General features: G+C 40.6%; 5 protein-coding genes across 7 annotated transcripts; 1 reads left to right on the forward strand and 4 right to left on the reverse strand.

Moving 5' to 3' along the window:
- Positions 1 to 43: 43 nt before the first annotated feature.
- On the reverse strand, positions 44 to 3,207 carry ankrd54 (ankyrin repeat domain 54). Of its 2 annotated transcripts, XM_035527583.1 has the most exons (9): positions 3,035 to 3,207; positions 2,533 to 2,900; positions 2,336 to 2,383; positions 2,096 to 2,194; positions 1,898 to 1,969; positions 1,682 to 1,729; positions 1,410 to 1,534; positions 798 to 905; positions 44 to 299 (listed from the first exon to the last, which is right to left on the reverse strand). In XM_035527583.1, exons 2-9 carry the CDS (start codon positions 2,897 to 2,899, stop codon positions 225 to 227), a joined length of 942 nt encoding a protein of 313 aa, XP_035383476.1. In that variant the 5' UTR covers position 2,900; positions 3,035 to 3,207; the 3' UTR covers positions 44 to 224. The 2 variants fall into 2 exon arrangements, with proteins under 2 accessions (XP_035383476.1, XP_035383467.1); XM_035527574.1 differs by having other exon boundaries at positions 2,533 to 3,207.
- Positions 3,208 to 3,698: 491 nt separating this feature from the next.
- Positions 3,699 to 9,489, reverse strand: foxred2 (FAD-dependent oxidoreductase domain containing 2). The gene is made up of 10 exons (XM_027003326.2): positions 9,364 to 9,489; positions 8,187 to 8,417; positions 7,568 to 7,879; positions 7,085 to 7,336; positions 6,406 to 6,738; positions 5,725 to 5,891; positions 5,244 to 5,409; positions 4,905 to 5,131; positions 4,495 to 4,665; positions 3,699 to 4,314 (listed from the first exon to the last, which is right to left on the reverse strand). Exons 2-10 carry the CDS (start codon positions 8,402 to 8,404, stop codon positions 4,088 to 4,090), a joined length of 2,073 nt encoding a protein of 690 aa, XP_026859127.1. The 5' UTR covers positions 8,405 to 8,417; positions 9,364 to 9,489; the 3' UTR covers positions 3,699 to 4,087.
- Positions 9,490 to 10,276: 787 nt separating this feature from the next.
- hmox1a (heme oxygenase 1a) lies at positions 10,277 to 13,290 on the forward strand. 2 transcript variants are annotated; one of them, XM_027003406.2, is made up of 6 exons: positions 10,277 to 10,490; positions 10,790 to 10,901; positions 11,590 to 11,805; positions 12,289 to 12,561; positions 12,796 to 12,844; positions 12,946 to 13,290. In XM_027003406.2, the coding sequence occupies exons 1-6, from the start codon at positions 10,450 to 10,452 to the stop codon at positions 13,074 to 13,076; spliced, it is 822 nt and encodes a 273-aa protein (XP_026859207.1). In that variant the 5' UTR covers positions 10,277 to 10,449; the 3' UTR covers positions 13,077 to 13,290. The 2 variants fall into 2 exon arrangements, with proteins under 2 accessions (XP_026859207.1, XP_026859209.1); XM_027003408.2 differs by having other exon boundaries at positions 10,297 to 10,381.
- A 380-nt stretch (positions 13,291 to 13,670) lies between these two features.
- On the reverse strand, positions 13,671 to 21,039 carry mcm5 (minichromosome maintenance complex component 5). Its single transcript, XM_027003405.2, has 16 exons — positions 20,688 to 21,039; positions 20,166 to 20,292; positions 19,696 to 19,824; positions 19,296 to 19,468; positions 18,909 to 19,064; positions 18,438 to 18,607; positions 18,164 to 18,335; positions 17,860 to 17,971; positions 17,514 to 17,657; positions 17,336 to 17,401; positions 17,034 to 17,210; positions 16,830 to 16,942; positions 16,510 to 16,638; positions 16,059 to 16,201; positions 15,659 to 15,786; positions 13,671 to 14,204 (listed from the first exon to the last, which is right to left on the reverse strand). Exons 1-16 carry the CDS (start codon positions 20,855 to 20,857, stop codon positions 14,103 to 14,105), a joined length of 2,211 nt encoding a protein of 736 aa, XP_026859206.2. The 5' UTR covers positions 20,858 to 21,039; the 3' UTR covers positions 13,671 to 14,102.
- A 1,078-nt stretch (positions 21,040 to 22,117) lies between these two features.
- gcat (glycine C-acetyltransferase) lies at positions 22,118 to 26,448 on the reverse strand. The gene is made up of 9 exons (XM_027003319.2): positions 26,170 to 26,448; positions 25,426 to 25,556; positions 25,213 to 25,314; positions 24,872 to 25,018; positions 23,989 to 24,143; positions 23,642 to 23,724; positions 23,277 to 23,448; positions 22,853 to 22,974; positions 22,118 to 22,477 (listed from the first exon to the last, which is right to left on the reverse strand). The coding sequence occupies exons 1-9, from the start codon at positions 26,390 to 26,392 to the stop codon at positions 22,326 to 22,328; spliced, it is 1,287 nt and encodes a 428-aa protein (XP_026859120.2). The 5' UTR covers positions 26,393 to 26,448; the 3' UTR covers positions 22,118 to 22,325.
- Between the last annotated feature and the right edge of the window lie 613 nt (positions 26,449 to 27,061).

Below are 27,061 nucleotides of genomic sequence, written 5' to 3' on the forward strand. Positions count from 1 at the left end.
TATATATATATATATAATTTTCCTTTTTCTTTTTTAAATTAAAGGGGTAAACATATGAGTGAAGGCAATTCATCAATTCATTTAGTCATATTCCTTGTACAGCAACTAACTAAAATTATACAGCATTATGGTCACACATAAATAAATATCTCAGGATTTGTATTTTTATGCAGCCCTCTTCCAGCTTCCTGTAAGCCTTCTGCTATTCCACATTCCATCTTTTTCTACCTGTCTCCCATATTTTGCATCTGTATACTTAGAGATGTGAAACTGGCCAGCAGATCAGTCACCTCATCCACCTGTGAATTGCAGACGCACAGAGTTACATAAAATCAGCTGAAAGTAGCCGACAAGCAAGCTGTGTACCTTCAACCATTCCTCTAAATGCAAGAGCTGAACTCAGTTACCTCTGGAATAGAGAAAATGAGGGCAGAAATCTGAACATAACTACAGTGGAAATGCAATAGGCCCAAGGGACACCAAGGCCTCTCTACAGCATGGAATTCAGGAAATGCCCTGAGAGCTATTTCAGCATTTAGGTGCTACCACTACATTTTGGACAGATATGTACAATGGCTTTCAATAGTAATGTTCTGACTAATAGGAGTGGCTATATAACAGTCATATAAATGCATTTTTAAAGACACTAGACTCATTTACTGACATTCACTTTACTATCCATTCCTATTGTTTCCCCTCAGGCTCTGCAAACTGGATAGACAAGTGCCATAGTTGTTGCCTACAGCACATGCTGTAGGAAAACCAGCAAACTCTTAAGCTCCCCGTGTGGTTATTACCTGTTCTTTAGTACAGGTGTGTTGTAGTTGGGTAGAAATATGCTCCAGTTTCTCTCGCTCCTCCCTCTGTCCCATGATATTCAGGTACTCCCGCAGCATTTGAATGATCTACATAAATATGGTGTTTCAGAAAGGGTAAAGGGAGGTGCTGTGTTAACAACACATTTAGAGGAATATGTTATAATTCTAACAATCTAAAAGCTTTCTATTTTGCTTTTTCTGCTTCATATGCCTTCACGGGAGATGGATGGAACATTAATTTCAGCTTCATCACACCATTGGGTGACTAGGGCCTGCTAAACCATGGATACACTTAAAAACTACAGCTGTTCTAATGTAAAAGCTGACCATCTTTTCCGTTACCTGTTTAAGCCTATAATAACAAGCTTAGTAACCACCTCCAAATACTGCACAATGTGAAAATGTCCCCAACTCTGAAACTATGCATAATGTTATCATTAAAATCCACACTAGCACTAGATTGCAAGAGTTTCATTGTACTACCAATTTAAATTGAATCACAAAACAATTAGTTGAGTGAATAACAGGAAGCCTGTGGGGCACAGGGCAGCTGCTACATTGCTGGAGAAATAATCTTTCAAGCACTGTAACCTGAGTGACTTCTCCTCGCAAGGTTTCCAAACTACGTGATTCTCCCTCCTGTAAGATGTTGAGCTTGGAGCGGGCAAGATGTAGAGGGGTCCTTCCTGCGCGATCCAAGGCATCTACACGGGCACCTAAAAAACCACTCTAAATTATTACTGGCTCAGATGTGAGTGCTTGTATGTGATCAGTAGAGCGCATGCATGGTGCAGCATTAAGTGAATTGTGGACATCTGCATAACCTTTAATTCTTATTAATTTCCCTTCTATTCAAGTCTTACCCCCTCTCAGTAAGGTAGTGATGACAGGCACATGGTTGGTACAGGCAGCTGTGGAGGCAGTTCAAACCAACATTAGTTCAAAAATACTTAACTGCACTAGTTGGTTTGTTTTTTTTTACTTTAGGGAAATGTAGAATTGCATTCTGTAATTCTGATTCAAGAATAGGGACTGCACAGTTTTAAATACCTGACATTATTATTAATTGATTTCCTTACCAAGATGCAATGGAGTGTTTCCAAGGCTATCTCTCTGGTTTGGGTCAGCACCATAGCTCAACAACATCTGAACTAGATTGTTAAAGACACAACAGAAAATCATCTACATTGCAAAGTATACTGTGACGAGAACATGCCAGAATCTCCTGGTCATTCCAAGGCATTCCGAGTGCTGCTCTCTCAGACAGTCAGCCTTACCAATGCTCTCATTGCCATTACATGAGGAGAAGTGTAATGCCGTTCTTCCCTTGTCATCTGCAGCACAAGGGTCAATGCCGTCCTGCAGCAGTCTACGAACTAAAGAAACAAAGTTCAAATATGTGGCAATTAAAATATATATATATATATATATATATATATATATATATATATATATATATATATATATATATATATATATATATAAAAAACACACACACGCATTCATGCACTTCCTACCAGTGTCAATGTCGTTTCCATTGGCTGCTTCTCTGAGCCTCTTCACAGCTAAAAAGAAAGCAGTGGGGGGAAAAGGAAGCTGATAAAGAACAGGCCTACTGAGGTCTGGATTCACATCACTGGTTACTGAAAAGTGTTGCAGTTCAACAGCTGCAAAAACCGTTGCAATTAGGTATACGTTTTAGTTTAAAGCATACCATAAATGTCTTTTCCTATAGGTCCCAAGTTCCGCCTAATTCTTCCGAGCCTTCTTCCTTTGGTGGACATCTTCCCCGGCTTGCTCGTAGCACCCACTTCTGTCTGCAGTAATGCACCTGGCGTCCATAATGAGTGTATGTATCGAAGGTTTCTCTCCGCTGACTGTCCGGTCCGGTGTAGTCTCAGGGTGCTCAAGGTATCAAAGCCAGAGAATCCGATTCCAGATGTGGCTCCCACAGCCATGCGCGTCCCGTCCTCGCTTTTCTCGGAGTCTTTCAATGGCGCATTCCGTACTGTGTATTCGCCTTGGGAACTAGACCGTTCATCCTCAGAGGCTGCTGTGGCAATTCGACTCCACCCGTCCATTCTTATGAAGTCATTTAACAAAAAAGACTATAAGTTTGTTTCCTTGCATTACTGGATCATAGTTACTACTGATGTGTTGTTTATACAGTCCATTAGCTGCGCAGTGAATCTGAAAATAATATTGCATCAACCTACCTCAGTACCTACGTGTTTGCATATATTCCACGGTTAGGCGCTACATTACTTGGTCAATTTACCAATGGGGAAACAAGACTGCTCTATTTCCCATTCTGGTTCAATATCGATATATTGATCAACTGTTCAGTTGTATGATAGAGCCAAAATGTCGTCCGTTTCATGTTAGTGCTGTCCTCCAATAAGACACACGGCAATTGCTCAAACATTAGCCAATCACTAAGGTCCTTAGTGTTCTTTCACCCAATTGGAAACCGAAACTACGTATACACGTAGCCCACGGAAGCGCTGGAGATTTCGATTGAAAAATCGCTCAAAGGTTGGATGTGTAACGTGCCGAGCTTTCTCCTACGTTTTTAACTTACTCATAGCATTCTGGAATTTTTAATAACTTTATAATCAGCTAGTATATGTATTATGTAGGTACTACCCTCCTTTATGGCTCTTAAAAATCATGAAACGCAAAAACTATTCATATAATCAGATATGTATCTTGTGTGTTGCTTTTAAACTCAGTATTGACTTGTCCAGTAAATTTGGCAGTATTTTCATGTTCAAAACATTTTAACTGCTGGGATATTCTCAATTAAACTACAGTTGAAAAAAAAAGTTTAGTACTGTGTAAGCAGTACAAAAATAAAGTGGACATGTTGAAACAACTATATTGGTTATTGTAGAAGTCCAGCTTTATTGAATTCCCAATAGTATCTGTAAGTGTGGGCTACTTTCACTGTAGTTTCACACCAGAAAAATAAATCTGATTGTGCCAAAAATAGAAGAGCTGGTTTTATCACACTGAAAATGAGGGTTTTACTGTGTAATGGCATTCACTCTATACTGTCATGTATTTGTGTACATACAGTACATTTACAGTATTCAGGAAGTATTAAAAATAAATTATAGTTTAAAAAAAAACATTAAATTATAGTTAAAAAAACATGATAGTGATAATCATGGACAAAAATATGAGGCATTTGCTGAAATAAGTACCACAAAGAGGTATGGAAGTAAGGAACCACATTTCATACATCAGGGATTCAAACTTTGGCTTGTTTAAAAGTTGATTGTCGAAGTCATGTCAGCACCAGCATGGGACAGACAGTCAGAAAAAGACCCATCATCACCAGGAACAACTGATCCCTGATGGGTTGGCATGAGTCCTGCCTCCCGGGCATGCTGCCACAGGTGGCTATTACCCACAAAGCCCTCTTTGTTAAGGTAACCTTGACGACAGAACAGGGGTGGCTTACGACTGGTGAGGGAGAGTCGGAAGCATGATTCTATAAGATTAAAAAGACATACAAACATACACACAAAATGAAATAAGGATATGCAGCATGTAGTGAATTACCGTTATCATTTCTGTTATTTAGATACTGATAACTGAATACTAATTCTTTGCATGTTTAGAGCAGGCTGACAGATGTGTCTCATTTTCATTGACATAATCATACACACACCTGCGTAGAATGCTCGGAGGTCCATGTGAAGGCAGTGTTCCAGGAAGCGTCTTAGGGGCTGGCTGTGAGAGACAGGCTGGTCCCACTCAGTCAGGAAGTCCTCAACCATATGATGCACAGCATCAGGACGTGGCAGGGGCCAGCCAACTGGGCGCCGCCTCATGTCTCCCTCTATGGATGGATGGGACAATAAAATCCCTCATTAAGTCATAACACAGAGTGCCTCAACATGCTTGAGCAAGAACATGATTTTAGAAGTAACTTCCAAACATGATTTCTAAAGAGAACAAATGGCTATGATTAGAATGAGCACTTCAGATGTACTTTGCTTTAGATCTATGTTCCTTTACTATAAACGCAATCATATATTTACTGGAAGCATCAATTCCAGTGACTTTACACTCCCTTACCTGTTGGCACAGTACGGTAGTAGTAGATTACAGGGTGAAGGAAATTGGACTTCCAGGCTTTGGTCCACTCTGACTCTGCACGTCCTGGCCCAAGAGTGTCGGTGCGGTTTAGTCCATACTGCATTACCACAATCAGGAGACCGTGCTCAGAGACGTGTCGACCAGACAGAGCAGAGAACCGAGGTAGAGCCTGTAGAGGAAACTCCTCCAGATACTCACAGTGAGAGCTGAGTCATGGAAGGTGAGGGAAATATGATTGTAAGACCTTAATTAAAACAAATATCCAAAATATTTGCACGTATGGTTTAATTTTACTCATGATAAAGACAGAGCACTTACCCTTGCAGTAATATAATGTCCCCCAAAACCTCAAACATTTGGTATGGTCCAGAGGCTTCATTCACTCTCTTCAAAATCCAAGGCAGCAGTTGACTGGTGGGCAGTTTGTTGGCTGGCCATGCATTATTATGGTAACGCTGCTCCAATATCTTATGCACAGCACGCACTGCAGTATAAAACACATGAGGCAGTTACTAAAACATGAACAACACTAAATCTAATTGACATTAAAATGCAGAATTTATTTTATATTGCAAAGCGTTTGCTTGTTCATGTTTTGTCATAATAACAGAATAACTAAGGCTTATTATAACTACAGCAGAAATTTCCTTAAGTTTTACTTATTATCACTGTATAACATCCTAACAAAAATGCTGGAATTTTTCAGCAATAATTAACAGTATTTCGTTTAATGTGACTTTCAGTACACACTTAACATTCAGATAAGGTGCAAGGAATAAACACAATCTGCAAAGCTAACCTATGTAGCGAAATCCGTGAACAAACCCTCCAGCTGACATGCGGTAGTCTCTAGAGTGGGCTGCGGTTCCCAAAATAAAGAGGTTGGGGGTTCCCCTGCCCTCATACCATGCCGTTACTGCCGGCAGACGCCCTCGAGCAGTACTGCTGTGCGGTGGACAGGCAGAGCTGGAGAAACAAGGAGGAAAAATTGCCATCATTACACAGTCATCTTGTAAACTGAAAGAATTATTGATTAAGTGGTACACATTATCTTTTGGTTGAACTGAACAGACATATGAAACATCATTCTTTTGTATATATAGTTTTGACAAGAAACCAATGATATACTTGACAACATACCAATGATGTATACCCAATGTGAATTTAAAAATGCTATACTGTAGTTATACTGCTATAAACTGTGACTGCTAGAGACCTTGCTTTCAGGCCTGTATTACCATATTTACTTTACTGTTTGTTGAGTCATTTAATATGAACACATGAGCAGAAAAGTGATCTGGGATTAACATCTGAGATTGGTTAAAATGTTCACATCTCCCAGGGGAAAAAAAAGTGACATCATCTGCCTTTGTTGATATTAGTACTGCAAAGGTTGATATTTGATTACAACTAACAAATGATGTATTGTGCAGACTTAACATAAAGTTAGTTCAGGTATTTTGTTGTAAAATGGCCATACCCATCAAAGACTGAGAAGTTGAAGCGAAATCCCAGGCAGCGGATTACGCGGTCATATGGTTGTCGTAGTGAAAAGTTATCGTCATGGTACCCAGGCAGATTTTCTGCAGTGATCGCAGTGCTCCGGTTGCCGTCTTGGCGGTCCAAAAGCTCGGACAGAGTAAAGTAGAGCTGCATTTTCCCCTCTGAAGACTTTCCCATCCTGTTCTTCCCAGCTCTCCTCTTTCCGCCGTCTTTTCCTCGCTGAACAATAGCAATGTCCTCCAGTCCACCCTCCACTAAGCCATCCAGAGACTTCAGCTGGTATGTGTCCAACAGCTCGTTGTTCACTGCCCTATAAAACAAAGCAAAGTAAAGTTCATGCCTCATAAAATAAACTTGCAGCATCCAACATACAGTCAGCTCTAATGTAGAACTAGCAGCTCTGGACACCAACACTAAACACACGATTTTCCTTTGTGCTAAAGCACTGCTGACATATGATTGTTGTTATTAGATATGAAATGCAGAGGGTCTGTGTTTACTTAGGACTATTTCAATTAATATGAAAAGAGCCATTTGGAATCTGCTGTACAATTTGTACATATTCAACTTAGTTCTCAAAAACATGATTTGTTTGTCAAACCAAACAAAAAAAAAGTAAATGAGGTATAACTCATAATAATAACAACATCTAGTACCTGAGGTCCCCTACATAGTGTGTCTGCCAGGCCAGCCGTACGGGACTTGGGCTGTACAGATGGATGCGGCTGGCTCTGCCCAGGATACTCTGTGCCACTTCAAACGCAGAGTTACCTTTGCCCAGGATCAGCACGGCCTGATCTTTGTACTCTTCAGGATCAGTGGGGATGGACTCATAGCCCTCCACCAAGTCAGAGCCCACAAAGTGCACCTCCTCAGGAACCCACAGGCCTGTAGACACTAACAGTACTCTAAAGAGAGCAGGAGGGAGAGAATGATGAAAGGAAAGCTATGGTAACATATTTCCATGGTAGGGGGATGGTAATAGCCTTTTGCCTACATGCTCAGGTTTTAAGACAAAGAAAAAAATATAAGTGGCCATAACAACTATGGAAATGACTTATGGATTTGTGACACAGTTAAGAGCTAGAATATACTGCAAGGAGCATCGCTGTCATAGAACAGAACCACTGCCATAGTACCTGCATTTATACTCTTCCCCATTCTGGTCAGTCAGTATATAGCTTTTGTTTCCATTCAGTCCGAACCCTGATGCTTGAATTCTCCCTATATCAGTGCCATACTGAACTTGCAGCCCCAGCTCCTTCTCAAACATTGAGAGGTAGTGAGGGAAGGCATCAGCCTCAGGGTACAGGTCTCGGCTGACTCGCTGAAACAACAAGTTAGGTCTGTTACTCAGCAGGGAGTTCCAATCATGCCGCAGGTTGAATTCCCTGTTTCGCCTCCCTGTGTACACCTTGTTGATGCTGATTAGTTTCCTGTGGCGAGGATACCTGAAAAAAAGAGCAGAGAAGACAATATAACTTGGGCATTAAGACACCGTAAGTGAAATGTATATCCTTGTGATGTAGGACATTCTTGAATGGCAGAATGCCAAATGAAATTCATAAGGATGACAAACTGACTTGCTGCATAGACACTGACACAATACAGGGTTTAATATTAATTCATATTTTTAATATTCATATTTTCACTATTTATTGCCATTTTACTAATAGGTTTAAGATTTTGCTAAGAGAAACTGGCCCAAAATGAACATAAAAGCACCACTTGTTCTTGCAGCACTAAGATATCACTTACCTTTTGAAGAAACTTCCTGGACCTGAGTTTCGCTCCAGTATTATGTAATCCCTTTGACTTTGGGCGAGGAAGAAGCCCATCTGCAGACCTGCAGGCCCAGCCCCTAGCACACAGTAGTCATGGTGACGGGTGCTGTTATCACCATGGTGATCGCCAGGAACAGTTAGGACCAGAGAAAAGAGTGACAGGAGGCAGATGAAGCATAGAATCAACTCCATGGAGATGGAGAAACTAGATGGAGAAACAAGATAAAAGAGTTTATCATAGAAAATGACATACAAATAGTTTAAAGCAGATAATATTTTGATATGTTGTTAGAGCATCTTAAAGAAGGTGAGTAATAAATTAATGCTTGTATAAAACATCTCTCTTTTAGCTGGCACTTCCGATTTTATTTTACAGTATAAGACATTCCCCAGTGCTAAAACAATGAGAGATGTAATATTTATGACAGGCAGTATAACATAAACGGCTTACTAACAAACAAACTGTGTGAGAGGGTAGTATGGAAGCGCCACTGTGACTGACAGGAAGGCCCTGCAAAGGGTGGCGCAGCTACCTATCATCGACGACCTTCAACATCAGAACTGTGGCATAACTACTACCACACTGTACACACTGGACTTATTTAACTCTATTTCACTTACCATTCACTGCATGAATATGTATGTAGATGTATAGATATGTATATAGAACTACAGCTGCTATATGTTGTAAATATAGTCTGTCCATAGATTTATATTTATATTCTTCATATATTCTCCCAAATATATATATATATATATATATATATATATATATATATATATATATATATATATATATATATATATTCCTCATATTAATTACACTCTATTATTTGCCCTCAGTTCTGCGAATGGACAGTACTACTATTGCACTCTTCTTCAAATGCATTATGTTACTATTTGGTAGACGCTAACCCCTTTTCATTGCATGGTACCGAGCAATAGCAATAAAGTTGAATCTATAAAAATAGCGCATATCAACATGCAAAATGAAGGGCCGACAGGCTATCCACGCGCTACTCTTGAAATGTTATACGACCCCTGTGCTTGAATTTCGGGGGATGCCGCTGGTCTCACGGAGACAACACGGAGTGGGCAAGTAACTAGGTTACTAGATTAAATTTCACCATTTTGTAATTGAAGCAACGTACCGTTCATCAAAACCGATCCATCTGTCCCTTAAATGCTGTATTTAATATCTTGAATTGGAACAGCATCTTCGCAGTGATCGCAACCTTTCATAGCTAAACAGCTAACCTCTACCTACATGAATCTCAGAAACGAAATGCACAAACTGCATACGTCACTAACATAATCATAAAACTTCATCTCCTACCCAATGAGAAAAAAGGAAGGCGTGACCAGTAAACAAACTATTTAAAGTCAGCGCTACACTCCCTATAGAAACCTGTTTGAACTGGCGATGGTTGTTCCAAATGTGTACCCACATTGGAGTACCGCAATATACATTCCTGCATAAGTTGTTACTTGAATTATAGGTTAGTTATATATTGATACACTAGTTATTTTCACAAAGATACAATTTGAACAATGTTTAATATTGGTGGCTATAGGTAACTGAAATAATCAAATAAGAAAAGGTAACGACTGACACTAAAAAAAGCATTATGGTTATGCAAAGCGACTATAAGGTAGCTGTTACATAGTCGCCTAAATTGTTTTCCATCTACCAAATTCCAGTGCAATTCCTTTTAGCTAAATTAAGGTGTGAATTTGTAAGACTATTGGTCCATGTTAAGAAATTACTCTAGTCTATTTCAAGGCACGTTTTCCTGCCGTATCATAGTTCTTAGGTGGCTCGTGTTCGTTTTGCTGAATCACGTTGAAGGACACGGACTAAATGCTGAAGTCATGACTTCAAAATGACTCAGAACAGTTTGTTTTACGGTATATAATTATGTTGTTCTGCTGTGACTTTGTTGTAGGCCCATGCTCGTTCTTAGCCTACTCGTGTGTAGAAATATGTCAACTCATGGTAAACCTCAGCATGTGAGAAGTTACTCAATATTTCCACTTCCCATTTGAAAGAAATAACAATCTGGGGAAACTGTAGGTATAAAAGAGGTAGACAGAACGGAGAGATCAAGGCCAGAATCAGCCCAGTGAAGTCAACGTGAAGCATCAGTGAACTGTCTTACTACCTCACGCGTAAGTTGAGAATAATTGCAGTGGACAGACTTATTGCATCAACTCGTCAGGGATCTACATATTTTGACATGGACACCACCAATAATAAATCAGCAAACAGTGCTGGCAGGTAAGCAGATAAAAACATTTGTCAGTGCATTGCACATTAAATATATGTAGTCTGTTACAGGTATATTAATTTCCATCATGTATAACACATTTATGTGACACTTTTTTCCAAAGCAACTTACAATTATGACAACTTGAGTAATTAAGGGTTGAGGGTCCAACAGTGGCAACTTGGCAGTGGTGGGGCTTGAACCAGCAACCATCCAATTACAAATCAAGTACCTCATCCAGTGACCTACCACATTCACATTATAGTGTGAATTTAAAACAGTGAAGACCATATTTGCTGCATCCCTACAGTGAGCTGTCCGAGCAGATAAAAGCTGTGACCAAAGACAGTCACATCCGGGCTGAGAATACACAGTTAATGGCTAACTTCCAGAAAGGAGAGATCACTCTGCCACAGTACAAGGTAATAATCCTTAGCATTGACTATGATAGAGTTATATACTGCACGTTTTATTAGGAAGATCGACCTTATCTACATTTTCTTCATTGGATCCAGTTTATGGGTGTGTTTTATACTACATTTGCTGACCAGATATTGTTCAGGTGGTGGGGTAGTTTATATAGTAGTAACACTGATAACAGAATGTACTAGGCACTGCAGTGGTGCAGGTTTTTTCCAAATATGTGGATTCTGCTGGGTCCCGAGAGTTATGCCATCAATAGCCTTGTGATCAGAAACAGACCACAAGTTAAAAGTTGGAGGATGGCTAACACAAATTGGGCATGGGAATAAGTTATCTAACTGTTCTCTATTCACCTATAAATTTCTCTAGTGAAATGCAGTATTATCCACACATTCATCTTTCAGAATACAGACATGTTCTTAAATAGTGGATGAAAATTGGGAAACTGAATGAAGGTTATTGATGTAGTTAACTACTTATTGCAGCATATTGTAGAAACATGGTAATAACCTTGTCACACAGCTCAAAGCAGTCTTCATTCCTACAGTAAGCACAACTTTCAGGAGAAGCTTAGCTGTTTAGAAACTAACCTCAACTTCCCTATCGTTCTCTTCATTTCTCAGGAATGAATTCAGTTCTCTAAATATGTATGGCCAGTAAACGATTTCCTTCTCTCTGTGTTCACAGCTACTCCTGTGCTCCCTGTATGAGATATACCAAGTACTGGAAGAGGAACTGGACAAAAACTCAGCCCACCCAGCTGTGGAGCCCATCTACTTCCCCCAGGAGCTGGCCAGAATAGAGTCCCTGGAGAGAGATCTAGAGCATTTTTTCGGCCCTCAGTGGAAACAGAGGGTTATAGTACCTGCAGCAACACACAGATACACAGAGAGACTCCGAGAGGTACAACTCTTTACACAATATTACACATTAACCGCCACTTATTAAGTTATTTGATCACTCCATTGTGGAGGTGTTAAAGGAATGCAAATTGGATTTTAAGAAAGTACCTGAGGCTGCCAAAGAACAAGCAAACCATTATTGCACAAGATAACACCAAAGGAGTATGCTTTTGTCGTGCAGTTTATGGAGGGGAAGTCTGCATTAAAAATATCATTGTAAATGTTGTAACCCCATTCAAATAGGATTGTGGTACTTGCATGGTACCTGACCCTACCAGTTTATGGAGGGGAAGTCTGCATTAAAAATATCATTGTAACTGTTGTAACCCCATTCAAATAGGATTGTGGTACTTGCATGGTACCTGACCCTACCACTTAAACTGAATGATAATGTTAGTGTTATGAATAAGCATATTGTGTCTGGTACTATCCTGTGTTACACACAATCAGTGCTTCCTAACCGGTCATTCTTTCTTCGGCTCAGATTGGCAAGAATAGTCCCAATCTCCTGGTGGCTCATACTTACACCCGTTATCTTGGCGACCTGTCAGGAGGCCAGGTTCTAGGAAAGATTGCCCAGAAGACCCTGGGATTGGGCGGCACGGAGGGTGTGGCGTTCTTCACATTCCCAGGGGTGACGAGTCCCCACCGCTTTAAGCAACTGTACAGGAGCAGAATGAACAGCATCGAGCTGACTGAGGAGGAGTGCAGGAAGGTTCTGGATGAAGCCGTCAGAGCTTTTGAGTTTAACATTGGTGTAAGCATAAGTTATTTATATATATATATATCTTTTTATATATATATATATATATATATATATATATATATATATATGTGTGTGTGTGTGTGTGTGTACTAGTTAAAATTCCTTTATTTTAGCCCAATTCTATTTACCTGGTAAGTTTTTTGACAGCAAAGATATTTTAAATAAAGCTTATTTTAGAGGCATCTAATTATGTGACAAATGAAATGAATATCTTTTCTTAAATAGGTCTTTGAAGACCTTCAGAAAATGTTGAGCATTACAGAACAGGCTGCAGGTAAGAGTTAGCACTTTTCTTCTTAGATGCAAGACAAAATGTAAATGATAGGATATTGCTGAGTTCCTGCATAACAAGAAAGTTTGCAATTCTTTATTTAGGAGGCAGTGGAAGAGAAAAGGCACCTACCACCACACTGTTAACTGCCATTTCTCGATCTTCAGTTGCACAGTTTACACTGGGAGCATGCGTTGCACTGGCAACTGTTGGAATGGGAATTTACGCTTTTTGAAAAGGAAAAAAAAAAGCAACATAATAGGGCACTAGTCACATGTCCCCCCAAGTGAAACATTTATTCCTCTCCATTTTCAAATGATACTTTTGCTCAAATATATAAAAGTAGAAAATAATCTTTTTATTCATTTCCATTTTTAGGTTGTTTTTTTTTTTGTATTTGTTTTATTGGTGACACAAAGAAATTCTAAAAGTAAAAAGGTATTTTAAGATTTTCATAATTTTGTCTGTTTTTGTACTCCAATTCAGGTTTTTGGGGTAGGCTATTTCTCATCAGGCTAATGTAAACTTGCGTAGTTTTTGAATACTCTACACCCCCCACCCCCGAAATGGGCAACAATGGTCTATGTTAATGACAGATTAGGGAAAAAAAACAAAACCGCAAAACATTGTTCCAATGTGGTCATGAAAATGCAAGACAAAGTTCTGTTCTAATTCTTACATAATGTTTATACCTGCTCTAGATTTCTTTGCAACTTATTTACCTTCAGTGTTTGTGTGAAGCCAAATCATTACAAATAGTGTAAAATAGTCAAATTATAAATAGTGTCTCCTTTGAACTTGCTAGGGCTGGGTTGCAATGAAGCACATCACAGTTCCACCATGCTTTATTACAACAACTTCTCATACAAAATGATCCAAAATTTCCCTTTTAATTGGGAAAGCACTATACAAGCCTCACAGTCATCAACATTAAGTAGAAAAGCTTTTAACATTACTGAAGCATGAAAATCTAAAAGAGCAACAGTAACACACAATTTTCATACTATACTCAAATCATTGCTGGGATTAATATGCCTCAGATGTCAAGGTACAATGCACAAAATTAACTAAAACTTTGCAATCAGAAGAACACAACAACATTTGTAAATAGGTTGGACAATTTGTATTTATTTATTCATTCATTCATTTATTCATTGTCCCCCCCCCCCACTTTTTGGGATTTTGGAAAAGACCTTGCTCAGTCCATTTACCTTGGGCATTTATTTAAGAGGAGGTGTGCGTGTGCGCACACGCACAATATCTACTTGATCCTGTAGAGCACCTTCCTCTGCATGCGGTGCTGCAGCTCTCCTCTCCGCAGCATCAAATGCAGAACCTTATGGATGGCGTGCTCTGGGTATTTCTACACACACACAGACACACACACATAGACAGTCAGTGACACCAGGTATGCTATGTAGCATTCTCTAGGACAGCATATTGTAATGAGATGGCCACACTATGTAAACATATCAATCGAAACAGTGGAATGATGAAGTGATCAAGTAAAAATGCAGTAATACACACAAACCCAAAAACACAAGCAACTGTAAGGCTCCACCCTTACAGACATTCATCATGGGTAAAGAAGAGAGCAAGAAGTCATGGCCAAGCCTTCATAGCCCAGCAACACTCTCCAACATCTCCTATCCATAGGGAGACTGAGGAGAAAAACCATGAAGTGCCACACCAGGTGACACCTGAACAGCTACGAGAACCAAAACCAGTGTTTCGGTCTCCTAAATAAACTCTTCTCACAGCCTCTCCCCTGACACGCACCTCACATACACAAGTTCAGAACTTTGACACACACACACACACACACACACACACACACACACACACACACACACACACACACACACACACACACACACACACACACACCAAAGGTATTTGCTTGTCTGCCTTCGCATGCAAATTAACTTGGAACTAAGGGGCCAAGACCAAGTCCTGAAAAACAACCCCACACCATAATCCCCCCTCCACCAAACTGCACACTTGGCACAATGCAGTCAGCATCGTTCTTCTGCCAAATGCCAAACTCAGATTCGTTTGGCCAGATGGAGAAGCAAGAATCGTCACTCCAGAGAACTCATCTCCACTGCTCTACAGTCCAGTGGCGGTGCGCTTTACACCACTGCGTCCGATGCTTTGCGTGATGCAAGACTTGGATGCAGCTGCTTGGCCATGGAAACCTATTCCATAAAGCTCTCTACACAGAGTTCTTGAGCTAATCTGAAGGCCACATGAAGTTTGGAGGTCTGTAGCAATTGATGCTGCAGAAAGTTGGCGACCTCTGTGCACTATGCGCCTCAGCATCCGCTGACCCTGCTCTGTCATTTTACATGGCTTACCACTTTGTGGCTGAGTTGCTATCATTCCCAATCGCTTCCACTTTGTTATAATACCACTGACAGTTGACTATTTAGTAGCGAAGAAATTTCACAACTGGACTTGTGGCACAGGTGGCATCCTATCATGGTACCAAGCTGGAATTCACTGAGCTCCTGAGTACGAAGCATTCTTTCACAAGTGTTTGTAGAAACAGTCTGCATGCCTAGGTGCTTGGTTTTATACACCTGTGGCCATGGAAGTGATTGAAACACCTGAATTCAATGATTTGAATGGATGAGAATACTTTTGGCAATATAGTCCTGGGAACAGCTAAGATACTACACAGGAATCTCAAGCTCCCAGACCTCTGGTAGAGGACCCAAGCTTGAAGAAGAAAAACCACACAGAGGGCGAGTGGGGAATTTATTTACACATACATAGTACGTGTGGATTCTGTGTGTGGAGCTGAGCATTGCTCACTTGTTTGGTGAAGTCCTGGATGATGCTGTGTTCAGACACTTGGGAGCCAATGGCGAACCGCCTCTTCAGCTGCTTTTCAATGCGGGAGATCATCTCCTGATCCTCCTGGGTGGTGAAACCCTCCACACCTAAACAAAAAAAACCCAAGCATGTTACAGCACAAAGCTAGCACCCTCCTCCACAAAGAAATAAAACACTGGTGAAGCGTCACACAGACTAAATGACATCCAGGCAAAGCATCACAGAAACTTACAACCACTAGCCCAAATGTCATCACTTAAGATTCCTCCAAATTACAAGAGCTAAACTGTCCATTAATATGAAATTATTTAAATATATATAAAAAAATATTACCATGTGATGAAATTCAGAAAACTCGACTTTAAGCACAAGCGCACACCTGAGAGGCTGCCGGACAATGCGGCGTCCAGTGTGGACACCTGGAAGAGTCGCAGAGCCTCATCAACCTCCTCCTCTCCAGCAATAGCCTGTAGCTTCATCTTAGCCAAGGACTCGGCAATGCGCACCACTGCCTCCAGTTGTCTGCAGGGGGAGATGGCAAGCGCAACGGTCAATACCGGCCCTGACAAAGCTTAAACTTGATCTTAAGTCAGCCATCCCAATATAAACAAAACCAATCTACTAGGGTTTGTTTTTTTTTTTGTTTTTTTAAATCTTTGCTGCTCTATGAATGAACAACAAAAAAGTTAACAACTCATTAAATAAAATTACGTTTTTACAATTCCTCTAATGTTAATAAATGAATTATGAAGCATTTTCAGTACAGCTTAATGCAGCAGGGAAGGCAGACATGGCTGAAGCAGGTGGGGGTGGGTGGGAAAAGTCCTCACCTGACGGTGATGGGGATGGAGGCTCTGCGCTCACTCTCTCTCTCGTGCTCCCTCGCACCGCTGCGCATCACCACATAGCGGTTCTTCAGCTTCTCTGCTGCTGCGGCAGACAACCGTGGCCCGCATTTCCTGCCAGAACACAGCTGATTGTTACGCACTCACTCGCTTAAGATCCGCCTGCGCTGGTGACATGGCCACTGAAGCACGTGGAGCTGGTCCATTTATCAAGCCCAGGCCACCAGGGTTACAAGCTGTAGAGATGTGAGTAAATCTGAGACCTGAATTATTTATCACCTTGGGGATAATGTGTGGACACTTACACTCTGGCATATGCAATGTATTTCTTCAGAGTGGCCAAAGGAATTTCACCCTCCACACCCTCGGTCTGAGTCTGGGCACTCAAGTGCACATTCATCACATGCCGAGCCAGCGTCTTTACACACACAGACACACGCTTCAATTTAGGACACTTTGCATAACAAATTAACACCAGAAATGACACAAGGCTTATTACGTCCACACACCATGTCTCTCTGCTGGTCGTGCTGATCCTTGATAATGAAAATCATGTCGAAACGGGACAGGATGGTGGGCATGAAGTCAATGTTGTCCTCCCCCTTTGTGTCGTCCCAGCGGCCAAACACAGAGTTGGCCGCAGCCAGCACCGAACAGCGAGAGTTCAAAGTGGTCGTAATGCCAGCCTACACACAGAAGAAGACGACGACGAAGAAAAGTTAGCAATAAGACACTGCAGCCACAGGAAGGTAAAACAAGTAATAGACAATAGAGGAAAAGATGACTGCAGCAAGCAGAAGCCTGTCTGCACCTTGGCAATAGATATGGTCTGCTGCTCCATAGCTTCATGGATGGCTACTCGGTCATCCTCTCTCATCTACAGAAACACACAAGAGTATTTAAAACATGGGCAGCTCATTGGGCAAAGCACATTATTCAGGAGAACGTTCACTTTGTTTAGGCTGAAGTATGTGCTTCTGGAGCTTTACCTTGTCAAACTCATCAATGCAGACGACACCCCCATCAGCCAGCACCATGGCCCCGCCCTCCATAATGAAGCCCCGTGTGTTGGGGTCCCGGAGCACGGAGGCAGTGAGGCCAGCGGCACTGCTGCCTTTACCAGAGGTGTACACCTAAGAGAGAGCAGCGGCAGTTCAGGTACTGGGGTACATCCTTCGGAATAGTGCAGTGGACTGCAAAGTCGACAACCAACCATGCAGAGATTATGCTGACAGTATTCTTTTTTTAAGCAAAAATAAAAAATAAAAATCATTGTGGGAGGAGTCTTCCCTTAAAAACACAAGTATTTAGCAGTAGGGTCTAGCCAAGGCTTACCCCAATAGGAGAACATCTCTCCACAAACTTCAGCAACTGAGACTTGGCTGTTCCTGGGTCTCCTAGCATTAGTAGATTAATATCCCCTCTACGAGTCAGACCGTCTGGCAATCTAACACACATATCCAAATGATTAATACACTGGTTACATATAATCTCACTGATGATCTAATAGAAATGGAAGGAGAGAAGGGGAAAAAAAAAAAAAAAAAAGATATAACCATGATAATTACTGAACAAAAGGCACACACCAGAAAATTCCTCACAAACCTGGAGGAATTCCATTATAATCTTATCATCTCACCTCTTCCTGGAGCCTCCGAAGAGGAGGCATGCGATGGCCTTCTTCAGATCGTCACTGCCATAGATGGATGGGGCGAGTGAGCAAGCGAGCGAGTCATAGATTGAGGGAGAAGAAGCCAGAGCCCTCAACTCCTCTTCCTCCTGAGGAGAGACTGACCCAGTGGCTCCTCTGCCTGTGAGGGAGGAAAGAATGAACGAAAGTACCGTCTTTGCTAGTTCTAAAAACAGCCAAACAATTAAGACTTCATTAACCATACGGCACTGCTTGTGCTCACCTGCTCCCTCCGTGTCCACCTGAATACCCACTACGCGGAGGTAGGCAGAGCGGATACCTACACCAGCCCCTTTGTCACGACCTTTGTTCTTGAGCTGAGCAACTTTCTTAATTGAGTAGATGCCCATGATGGTGACTCTGTTCCCTGGTACAACACGGTCACATAAGTACCTGAGAGAGAGAGAGAGAGAGAGAGAGAGAGAGAGAGAGAGAGAGAGAGAGAGAGAGAGAGAGAGAGAGAGAGAGAGAGAGAGAGAGAGAGAGAGAGAGAGAGAGAGAGAGAGAGAGAGAGAGAGAGAGAGAGAGAGAGAGAGAGGTTTTACAGTTAACTATGACTTAAGTGACTTTTTTTCCTTCTTAGAAATAAGACAATAGACACAGTGTTTCATGATATGCATTACATAAAGCATGTCATTCTAAACATAAGCGCAAAAAGTAAGTAATCTTTCTGTGTGTGTGCATGTGTGTATACCTGTCGCAGTAAAGCTGCATGTGGCGGGGCATTTCACCGTGAGGTACTGCGTCAGGAGACTCCTGCAATCGCAGGGTCTGGAAGTCCACGCACACACAGCGGTCTGGGATGATGAAGTAGGGATCCACGGGACACTTCACGCGGCCTGCCTGCTCTCTGAGCTCGGGGAGAGAAACACCCTTACTATGCTTCCAATCATACATAACATCAGTGAGAGCCTCAGGGAGAAAAAGATGCATGTTAAAATGTACACGCTAAGGTTTCCCTTTAATTCATACAAAAGGTCCAATGCCAAATATCTGAAAGGAAATTGTCTTACGCTCATGCACCTCAGCACATTTTACTTTAGTGTGAGCCACGTCATGCAGTCATGCTGAAGAGACTCACGTGTTGCACTTGCGTGGCAATGCGTAGCCCTGGAGTCCCGGGGGCAGAGGGATGTTACTGATGACCGCACGGCAACCCCTGCACTGCAGACACACTCTGGTGGCTTTGGCCCTAACAGCCGATGAGGAGATGATTATACCAGGGATCTTCACCAAACGAGATACCTGCTCTGACTGCAGGAAAGGGATGAGTTTGTAATGTATCACATCCATATGTCAAATAAGGACATGATGCCAGTACAAGTAATGTTAAACTTAATGGACAGGTTTTTTAGATTAGGGTGATTCAGCATTGATAGGTTTATGACTAATCTTGGTCTGGTGAAGCAGTCCAATGAAAGGTAAATTCAGCAATGATAGTTTGATAAATCTGGTATAGTATGCACACTTTGGCATATTACCTTCAGACTACGAATTGAGGCTGGATGGGCGTCACTCTTCAACAAGACCTGGATGTCCTGCACGGTCTCTTCTCCTACTGGCCGTGGGCGTGTTACCTCATCAGCTACTTCCTGTGCTGCCTCCTCCAGCTAACAAAACAGAGCCACATTTTAGGATAATAATCTTTTTTGACACATAAAATGATATAATTACTTTAAATTTAGTATCTATTGCAATTATATATATATATATATATATATATATATATATATATATATATATATATATATATATATATATGTGTGTATGTATGTATGTATGTATGTATATATATATATATATATATATATATATATATATGTATGTGTGTGTGTGTGTGTGTGTGTGTGTGTGTTGGCATATTTGTTTAATTAAACATTGTTAATGGCCCTGTACAGCTGTTTTGTAGCTCTGCAAAGTATAAACATGCATGCACTCAGTTTGGGTTCACCAGAGGTAGGTTCTCTGTAGGCAGTTTGTAAAGGCAGTCTGACAGATCTTCATCAAAACTGGCCAAGTCTTCCATCTCCACTTCCACCCAGTACTCTCCAAGAGTGTAGTGCCTCTTCAAATCATCCCTATTGAAAAACAGAAAGTACATTACATTGGAAAATAAGAGTACATTAACTAAAAACTAAATAGAAAAAGACTGAATAGACAAAAAGAAAATCATTCTTATAAGCTACTTTAATATTAGTTTCTACCTCAATTATTAATTACCGATTTAAGATGAAATTCAAGTTTATTCTTGTATGCATTTATTCTTCTTTAAACTGTGAAGAATACCTAAGAGTTTTAGATTTACAGTAGTTGTGAAAGAGCAGACAATTGACTACGTAGCTAGCTTGTGAAGGGACTTTAATGTAGTTAGCTAGATAGCTAACAACATAGAAAATGTACTGTCTATGAAGACAATAGACGAGATCTCGAATCCGTTACTGTAAAGGCTTAAACGTTCCCGTTCTTACTATACCTGTATTTATAGGTAAATCCAGTGCGGTCGGTACCGACTCTGAACTGCCTCAAAAACTCACGGAACCGCTTTTTTATCTGGCTGCGTTTCACAACCCCTTCATCCCCAATGCCTTCTCCTCCACCGAAACTGTCACTGTAGTAAACTCCTGGGTCGTCAAATCCGGACATTTTGAAAGATCTTTTTGCTGTGACTCACTTTTAACAAATAATAGACTAAATTGTTGTCGTCTATAATTGCTAACGTTATAACAGATGTGCAATATAATTTCCTCCCGGCTTTGACGGAACTCCTGTGTCCAAAATGCCTGCCACGCTAGAGGTTTCGCGGCAAAACGTTCTCCGTTTACGTTTAGACTCAGCCCATTACTAACATCTTGACCAGCTCATTGGTTGCGCAATACGCTTACGTCACTAATAGGTGGGACTAGAGAGCCGTACTGGCGGGAAACGATTCTAAGTTCTGAACAAGTTTTCTAATGCGCTCTATTCCATATTAGAATCGAGGCTTTTTATACATTTTATGTTAAATCGCACCTCCATCCAAGGTCTGAAATAAAATATTTTTGTAGCCTGTAATAATACCTGTACGTCGATTACACTTCCATCCAAATGTTGAAATACAATATTTAATGTAAGATGTAATAATACCCGTTAGGAGGTACCGTTAACGAAGCATGTATTTTCTCTCAGCTTTATTACTTCTGATAACACAAAGTTTGGGAAAAAAAAACCCATCTATACGTGGCGGATAATTTATTATAAAGACTTGCTTAATTTACCACATGGAGTAGTGCTGCCTCAGTAAGCAACAATAGGTCTTTATTTTGGAAGTGCAAGGACCCTAAGAGGTAGTGGAAAATTACTGCTTGAAACACTTATTATCCAGATAAACTTTAGCCTAAGGGTACCACAGGTTCAGGTTTCCCAGTAATCTCAGAATTTGTGCATTCTCCCATAACTTTGTATAACCATCTGATTGAGAAAGTAAATAATTTAATGCAAACACACACACATATGCCAATTTGACAACACAGCCTTCTGTTTGACTACCAGTTGCAGGGAAGGAGGTTAAGACTAGGACAGAGCATCAACCATTACTGGACATGCATACACATACACTATAAACATACACACAACACAGGTCAATTTAACATATCCATTCAACCTAGCTGACATGTTTTTAGACTATGGGAGGAAACACTCAGACACAGAGAATACGGAAACTCCACACAGAAAGGGACTTAAAACAGCGAACTCGGTGTTGTAGCAAACATGCTAACCACCAAGCCTCTCTGCTGCCTATGATCTCTTTGAGCACAAAACATATACAAAGGATGTATGGAAAAGGTGCTTAATTCGACCAAATACTGAATAAAGACAAAGGAATCCTGCAACTAAGAAAAAAATGTGATGACAAGGCAGCAAAAACATGGTTTACCAAAAGCATTTATTAGTGCAAACAAGCAGATCTCTTATTTTCAGATGGGGTTTTAAAGTTTTATTTCCTCTATTCCCAGTGTTAAGTGCTTTTGTAACAGTCCACTAGAACAGCTTCACTGTAATTTGCTAGAAACCTGTTCTTTCTCCATGTTGATCTTTCAAACCCACGCATTACTACCCATATCAGAGTAACACACTACGATATAACGCCATGCTTTCGGCCAGTCTGAATGAAGGCATCTACAGTGTGGTCGATATCGGAATCAGTGTGTGCTGCAGAAATCTGGACCCTGATACGCGCTTCCCCCTTGGGAACCACTGGGTAGGAGAAGCCGATCACATACACTCCTGTGGAAGGAAAGGAAACTTTAGTTTACAAACCAAAATTCTTAAAAAAAAACAAAAAACATTTATTTTTATAGACCTGCAGTGGTTAAGGCACTTGACTTGTAATTGGAAGGTTCCTGGTTCAAGCGCCACCATTGCCACTCTTTGGGCCCATGAGCAAGGCTCTTAACCCTCAATTGCTCAAGTTGTACTCAGCCATAATTGTAAGTCGGTTTGGATAAAAGAGTTAGATAAATTCCATAAATGTAAACGTAGATCCTTAGCAGTTGTTAAATAAACCAGAATTCATATAAGGTCCCAAACTACTGCATGCCAGTTATATAATTAAATTGCTAAAAAAGACAGACAGACATTCACAATGATCTGCAATCTCACCCAATTTAAGCATGTCATCAGCCATTATGGAAGCCAGACGAGCATCTCCCAGCATCACAGGGCAAATGGGGTGAGCTGTGCCAGCGATGGTGAACCCTGCCTGGGACATTCCATTTCTAAACCTGATGAATGAGATAGGAAAAACGGATGCGTTTCTGTCAGGCTCTTCATGTGAATTTATAAATTAATAAATAATAATAATAATAATAATAATAATATTATTAACAATAACTTCTGCATTGAACAAAGAATTGTAAAACAAAAATCCACATAAACACATCTTTATTGTTTACACAGCATAGTCTTTTGTAACATGAACTTGGGCGTTTTGTACCCAGACAAATATCATGCGTATTTGTTTTTCTAGAAAAGATAAACCATGGCCAGCATAAGGGTGTAACACCTAATTCCCCTCTAGTCCTACCTCATGGTTTTGGCTGCCATGCTCTGTGCAATTTCATTGGATGCCAGAAGTAGTTCCAGAGCACGTGTGGCAGAGCCCGCGACCGAAGGAGGGAGAGAGTTGGAGAAGAGATAAGGACGAGAGCGTTGCCTGAGGAGGTCAATTAAAGGTTTTGGTCCAACGGTGTAACCACCTGAAATGAGATATGATAACATTAGGATTTAAAGGGTAAACCACACAAATGAACAGTACATCAAAAACAAACAGATAAAGCAAAAAACTTTGAAGGGTCAGTACTTTTCTTTGCAAATGTATACTGGCTGAAACCCCTTTTGCATCAGCCTGTGATTTTCACCAATAATTCATGAACTGTTAGAGAGACTTGCCTGCTGCCCCTCCAAGGGCTTTTCCCAGAGTGGAGTTTACTATGTGCACTTTGTCCATCACACCTAGCAGCTCATCAGTACCACTGGGTGAAACAAGGCAACATAGTCCTCTCTCAATCTTTTTTGCTGAACAGCATGCAGAACCACTGAGCTGAGATGCTAAATTAAGATAAACGAAATATGTTTCTAGCAAATAAGAAAATGTCAGGTTAAGTCAGTGATTAAAATATTCACAAATCCTCAGATAAAACCTGTATGCCAGTGTTTTTTTTTTGCCGGCACAAAACTTCCAATTACAAATTTCTATTAAACAGCTTGCAGGTGTCCCTGCCTCACTTCCTACCCACCGGCCACGTGGGCCCAGGAAGCCTGTGGCGTGGCATTCATCAATAAAGACCAGGGCTCCATATTGCTCAGCAAGGTCACAGATGCCCACCAAAGGAGCCACGTCTCCATCCATAGAGAACACGCCATCCGTCACCACCAGCCGTAGACGAGATGACTGTGGGTGGAAAAGTTACATGTACATGTAGTTTTTGATATGCAGGAATCCACTGAAACAGCTACCAGTTTTACCAAATATTTGATGCAATTAAGATGCATGGTAGTGCATTTAAATAACTTAACAGACTGAGCAAATGTCATTAGGAATGAAACTAGAGGACTAGTGAGGATATATACATAGCTCCTTCTATCTGAGAAAAGATTTTTTTGCAGTTCCACTTGTCAGTATTGTTTCTGAAAACATATAGCTTTATTCACACAGTGCACTGCTGTCCCTATAGAGAGTATAGTGTAATGAACTGAGCAAAATGAGAATTATTTCTGATTTCGACACTACAGAACAAAAAACAAAGTGTATCCTGCTCTGACTGTTTGTATTTTTTTAGTTTTAAGTTTATGCTTTAAAGAAACTCAGGTACATTTGTTTTCATTGCAAAGACAAAATTTCATTGCAGTAACTAAATGTTTTAGCAAAACAATTATTGCCAATTGAAAGCCTTTAATAAATGGTCCCAGAAGGCTTTCAACCATTTTTAATGGTTTTCCACCATTATACATCAATGGACTGTCCTTACCCTACAGTGTGTTCAGCAAATTCCACCATAGTCTTGCATAGGTACTAACAGTAAGAAAATCTTCTTACTTTAACAAAGTGAGCAGGGAATTAGCCAGTTTAGCTCAATTTATATTTTACTAACAAGTACAGCTATAACTGCATGTGTCTACCTGAGACTCTCTCAGCTTCTCCTCCAGGTCATTCAAGTCCATGTGCTTGTAGCGGAACCTCTTGGCACGACACAATCTAATGCCATCAATGATTGAGGCATGGTTTAATTCATCGGACAAGACAGCATCATCTGGGCCCAACAAAACCTATAAGCAAGCAACATTTTTGCATGAATGGATTGTATAGTTTGGTTTGGTTTATTATTTGTCACATACATAGTCATACACAGTATAAGTCGCAGTGAAATAGTATAGGTGGTATAACAGTGCAAATAGTGTTGCAGTGGAAAACCACAACCATCTAAATATCTTTAGGGTCACATATGAAGCTTATGAAATACCTCAAAAAGACCTGCATTTGCATCAAAGCAGCTGGCATACAGGATACAGTCTTCTCTTTCATGGAACTGAGAAAGCTTCTTCTCTAGGTTCTTGTGAAGGTCCTGAGCAAAACATATTTTATGTAAATCCTATACATTACACAGAAACATGTAAATGTGACAACACAATACATAAAAGAAAAGTGCTGTGTACTGTAAGTGGTCTTTCTTTACCTGTGTTCCACAGATGAACCTCACCGAACTCAAGCCAGCGCCATACTTCTGGAGTGCCTCAATCCCAGCCTGAATAACCTCTGGGTGACTGGACAGGCCCAGGTAGTTATTTGCGCAAAAGTTCAAGATATCTAGTGTAGATAAAAAAAATATAGCAACGTAACCACCCGCAAGAAATCTCCACCAAACCTTAAAGAACTCGCTAAGAACTCTTTCGATTAACTAAGGTTGTTAGCCCATAATTAAAACACTATAGCGTTAACTAAATGACTGCCCTGGTATCGGTTTGTCGAGAATACATCAGTTATCTTTTCTAAATGAGTAGTGTTATTCGTTGTTACTCGTGCCACTATGTTGAGACAAAGCAACATACAACAGTCAGCACTAGCAGTAATGGGACATGCTAGCAATAAAAACACGACCAGATTATTGGCCATTTGTTAAAAGACAAGCAAAGGCAAACAGATGTTAAAGGTTCCAAATAAAGAAAGGGTCAACATTAATTCTGTCGATTTTCACGCAAATGATGGCGCAAAATACATCAGATAGGGTTGTTACGAGTGCTCCTGAAAGAAAACTTAGCTAGGTTAGCTAGCTACTTCGTTTCCCCAAAAAATACACTCCAACACAGGACACTTAACTTCCCCCGTAAATTAACTCGTATGCAAATCTGGACCTCAGCTCTCTGTGGGAATACATTAAAAATGAAGAAAAGCTTGGGTAGCTACATTTTCAGTTGCTTACCGTCACGACTGCCGTCCACGTTAATATGAGGTCCTTGCTTGGAAGTGATCACTCTCTCGCCTTTCCAAGTGCCCGCAGCACGGATCGTATCGAGTTCCTTCTCGAGCAGCAACCGCGCTTGAGCAATTGAACCACATGTTCGATTCGAATTAATAATATTTCTAGATTGCAGAATCCATTTCAGAGGAACATTAAGATGACGAACAAAAGTACGAATTGACATGGCGTATGTGCTGTGAGTTGAGCAGCAACTTTGTAACGTAACTAAACGTTTGGTCTTCCCTTATAGTGGGCGTAACAATTTCCACCAATAAACGGAAACGGGGAAGTATTCTAGGCTCCACGCATTTTCAACGGCGGCTTTTCACAACATTGGGTTATCCTTAGGTTATGTTACTTTGCTGCTAGAGTTACAGTTCCCTGTTTGTTGTGGTTTCTCAACTAATACAGCTATATATTTGTAGATTGTAAAACGAATATGCCAGTTTATTAAGGTCTTTAAAGATATAATGCACGTCTTATAAAATAGGAACCATGTAAGGAAACTTTTCGAAAACCCTCAAATATGACGCAATCCCAAAGTGTACACAGGAGCGAACAACCAAATTTAATTGCGTTAACTGTGACGTCGGTAGCGCGGGAAATTTGCTCTTCGCGGTAATGGCGAAGTATCAGGAGAGGTAGACATTCATTACGTTTAAAAGTGTCTTATTTTAATAAAATGGTTTTATATTGTAAAAGTGCCGTTTTATTACGTTCAAACGATATCAGTGTTAGAATACTTTATTTTACTTTTGCTCAGTTTATAACCTCATAGAGCTCAAGACAAATTAATTGGATTAGTTCAGTTGCAATAACATGAAAAGTGCAGGGGCCTGCCATTTGACCAAAG

The sequence above is a fragment of the Electrophorus electricus genome, chromosome 1 (assembly GCF_013358815.1).
Source record: "Electrophorus electricus isolate fEleEle1 chromosome 1, fEleEle1.pri, whole genome shotgun sequence".
Classification (NCBI taxonomy): domain Eukaryota; kingdom Metazoa; phylum Chordata; class Actinopteri; order Gymnotiformes; family Gymnotidae; genus Electrophorus; species Electrophorus electricus.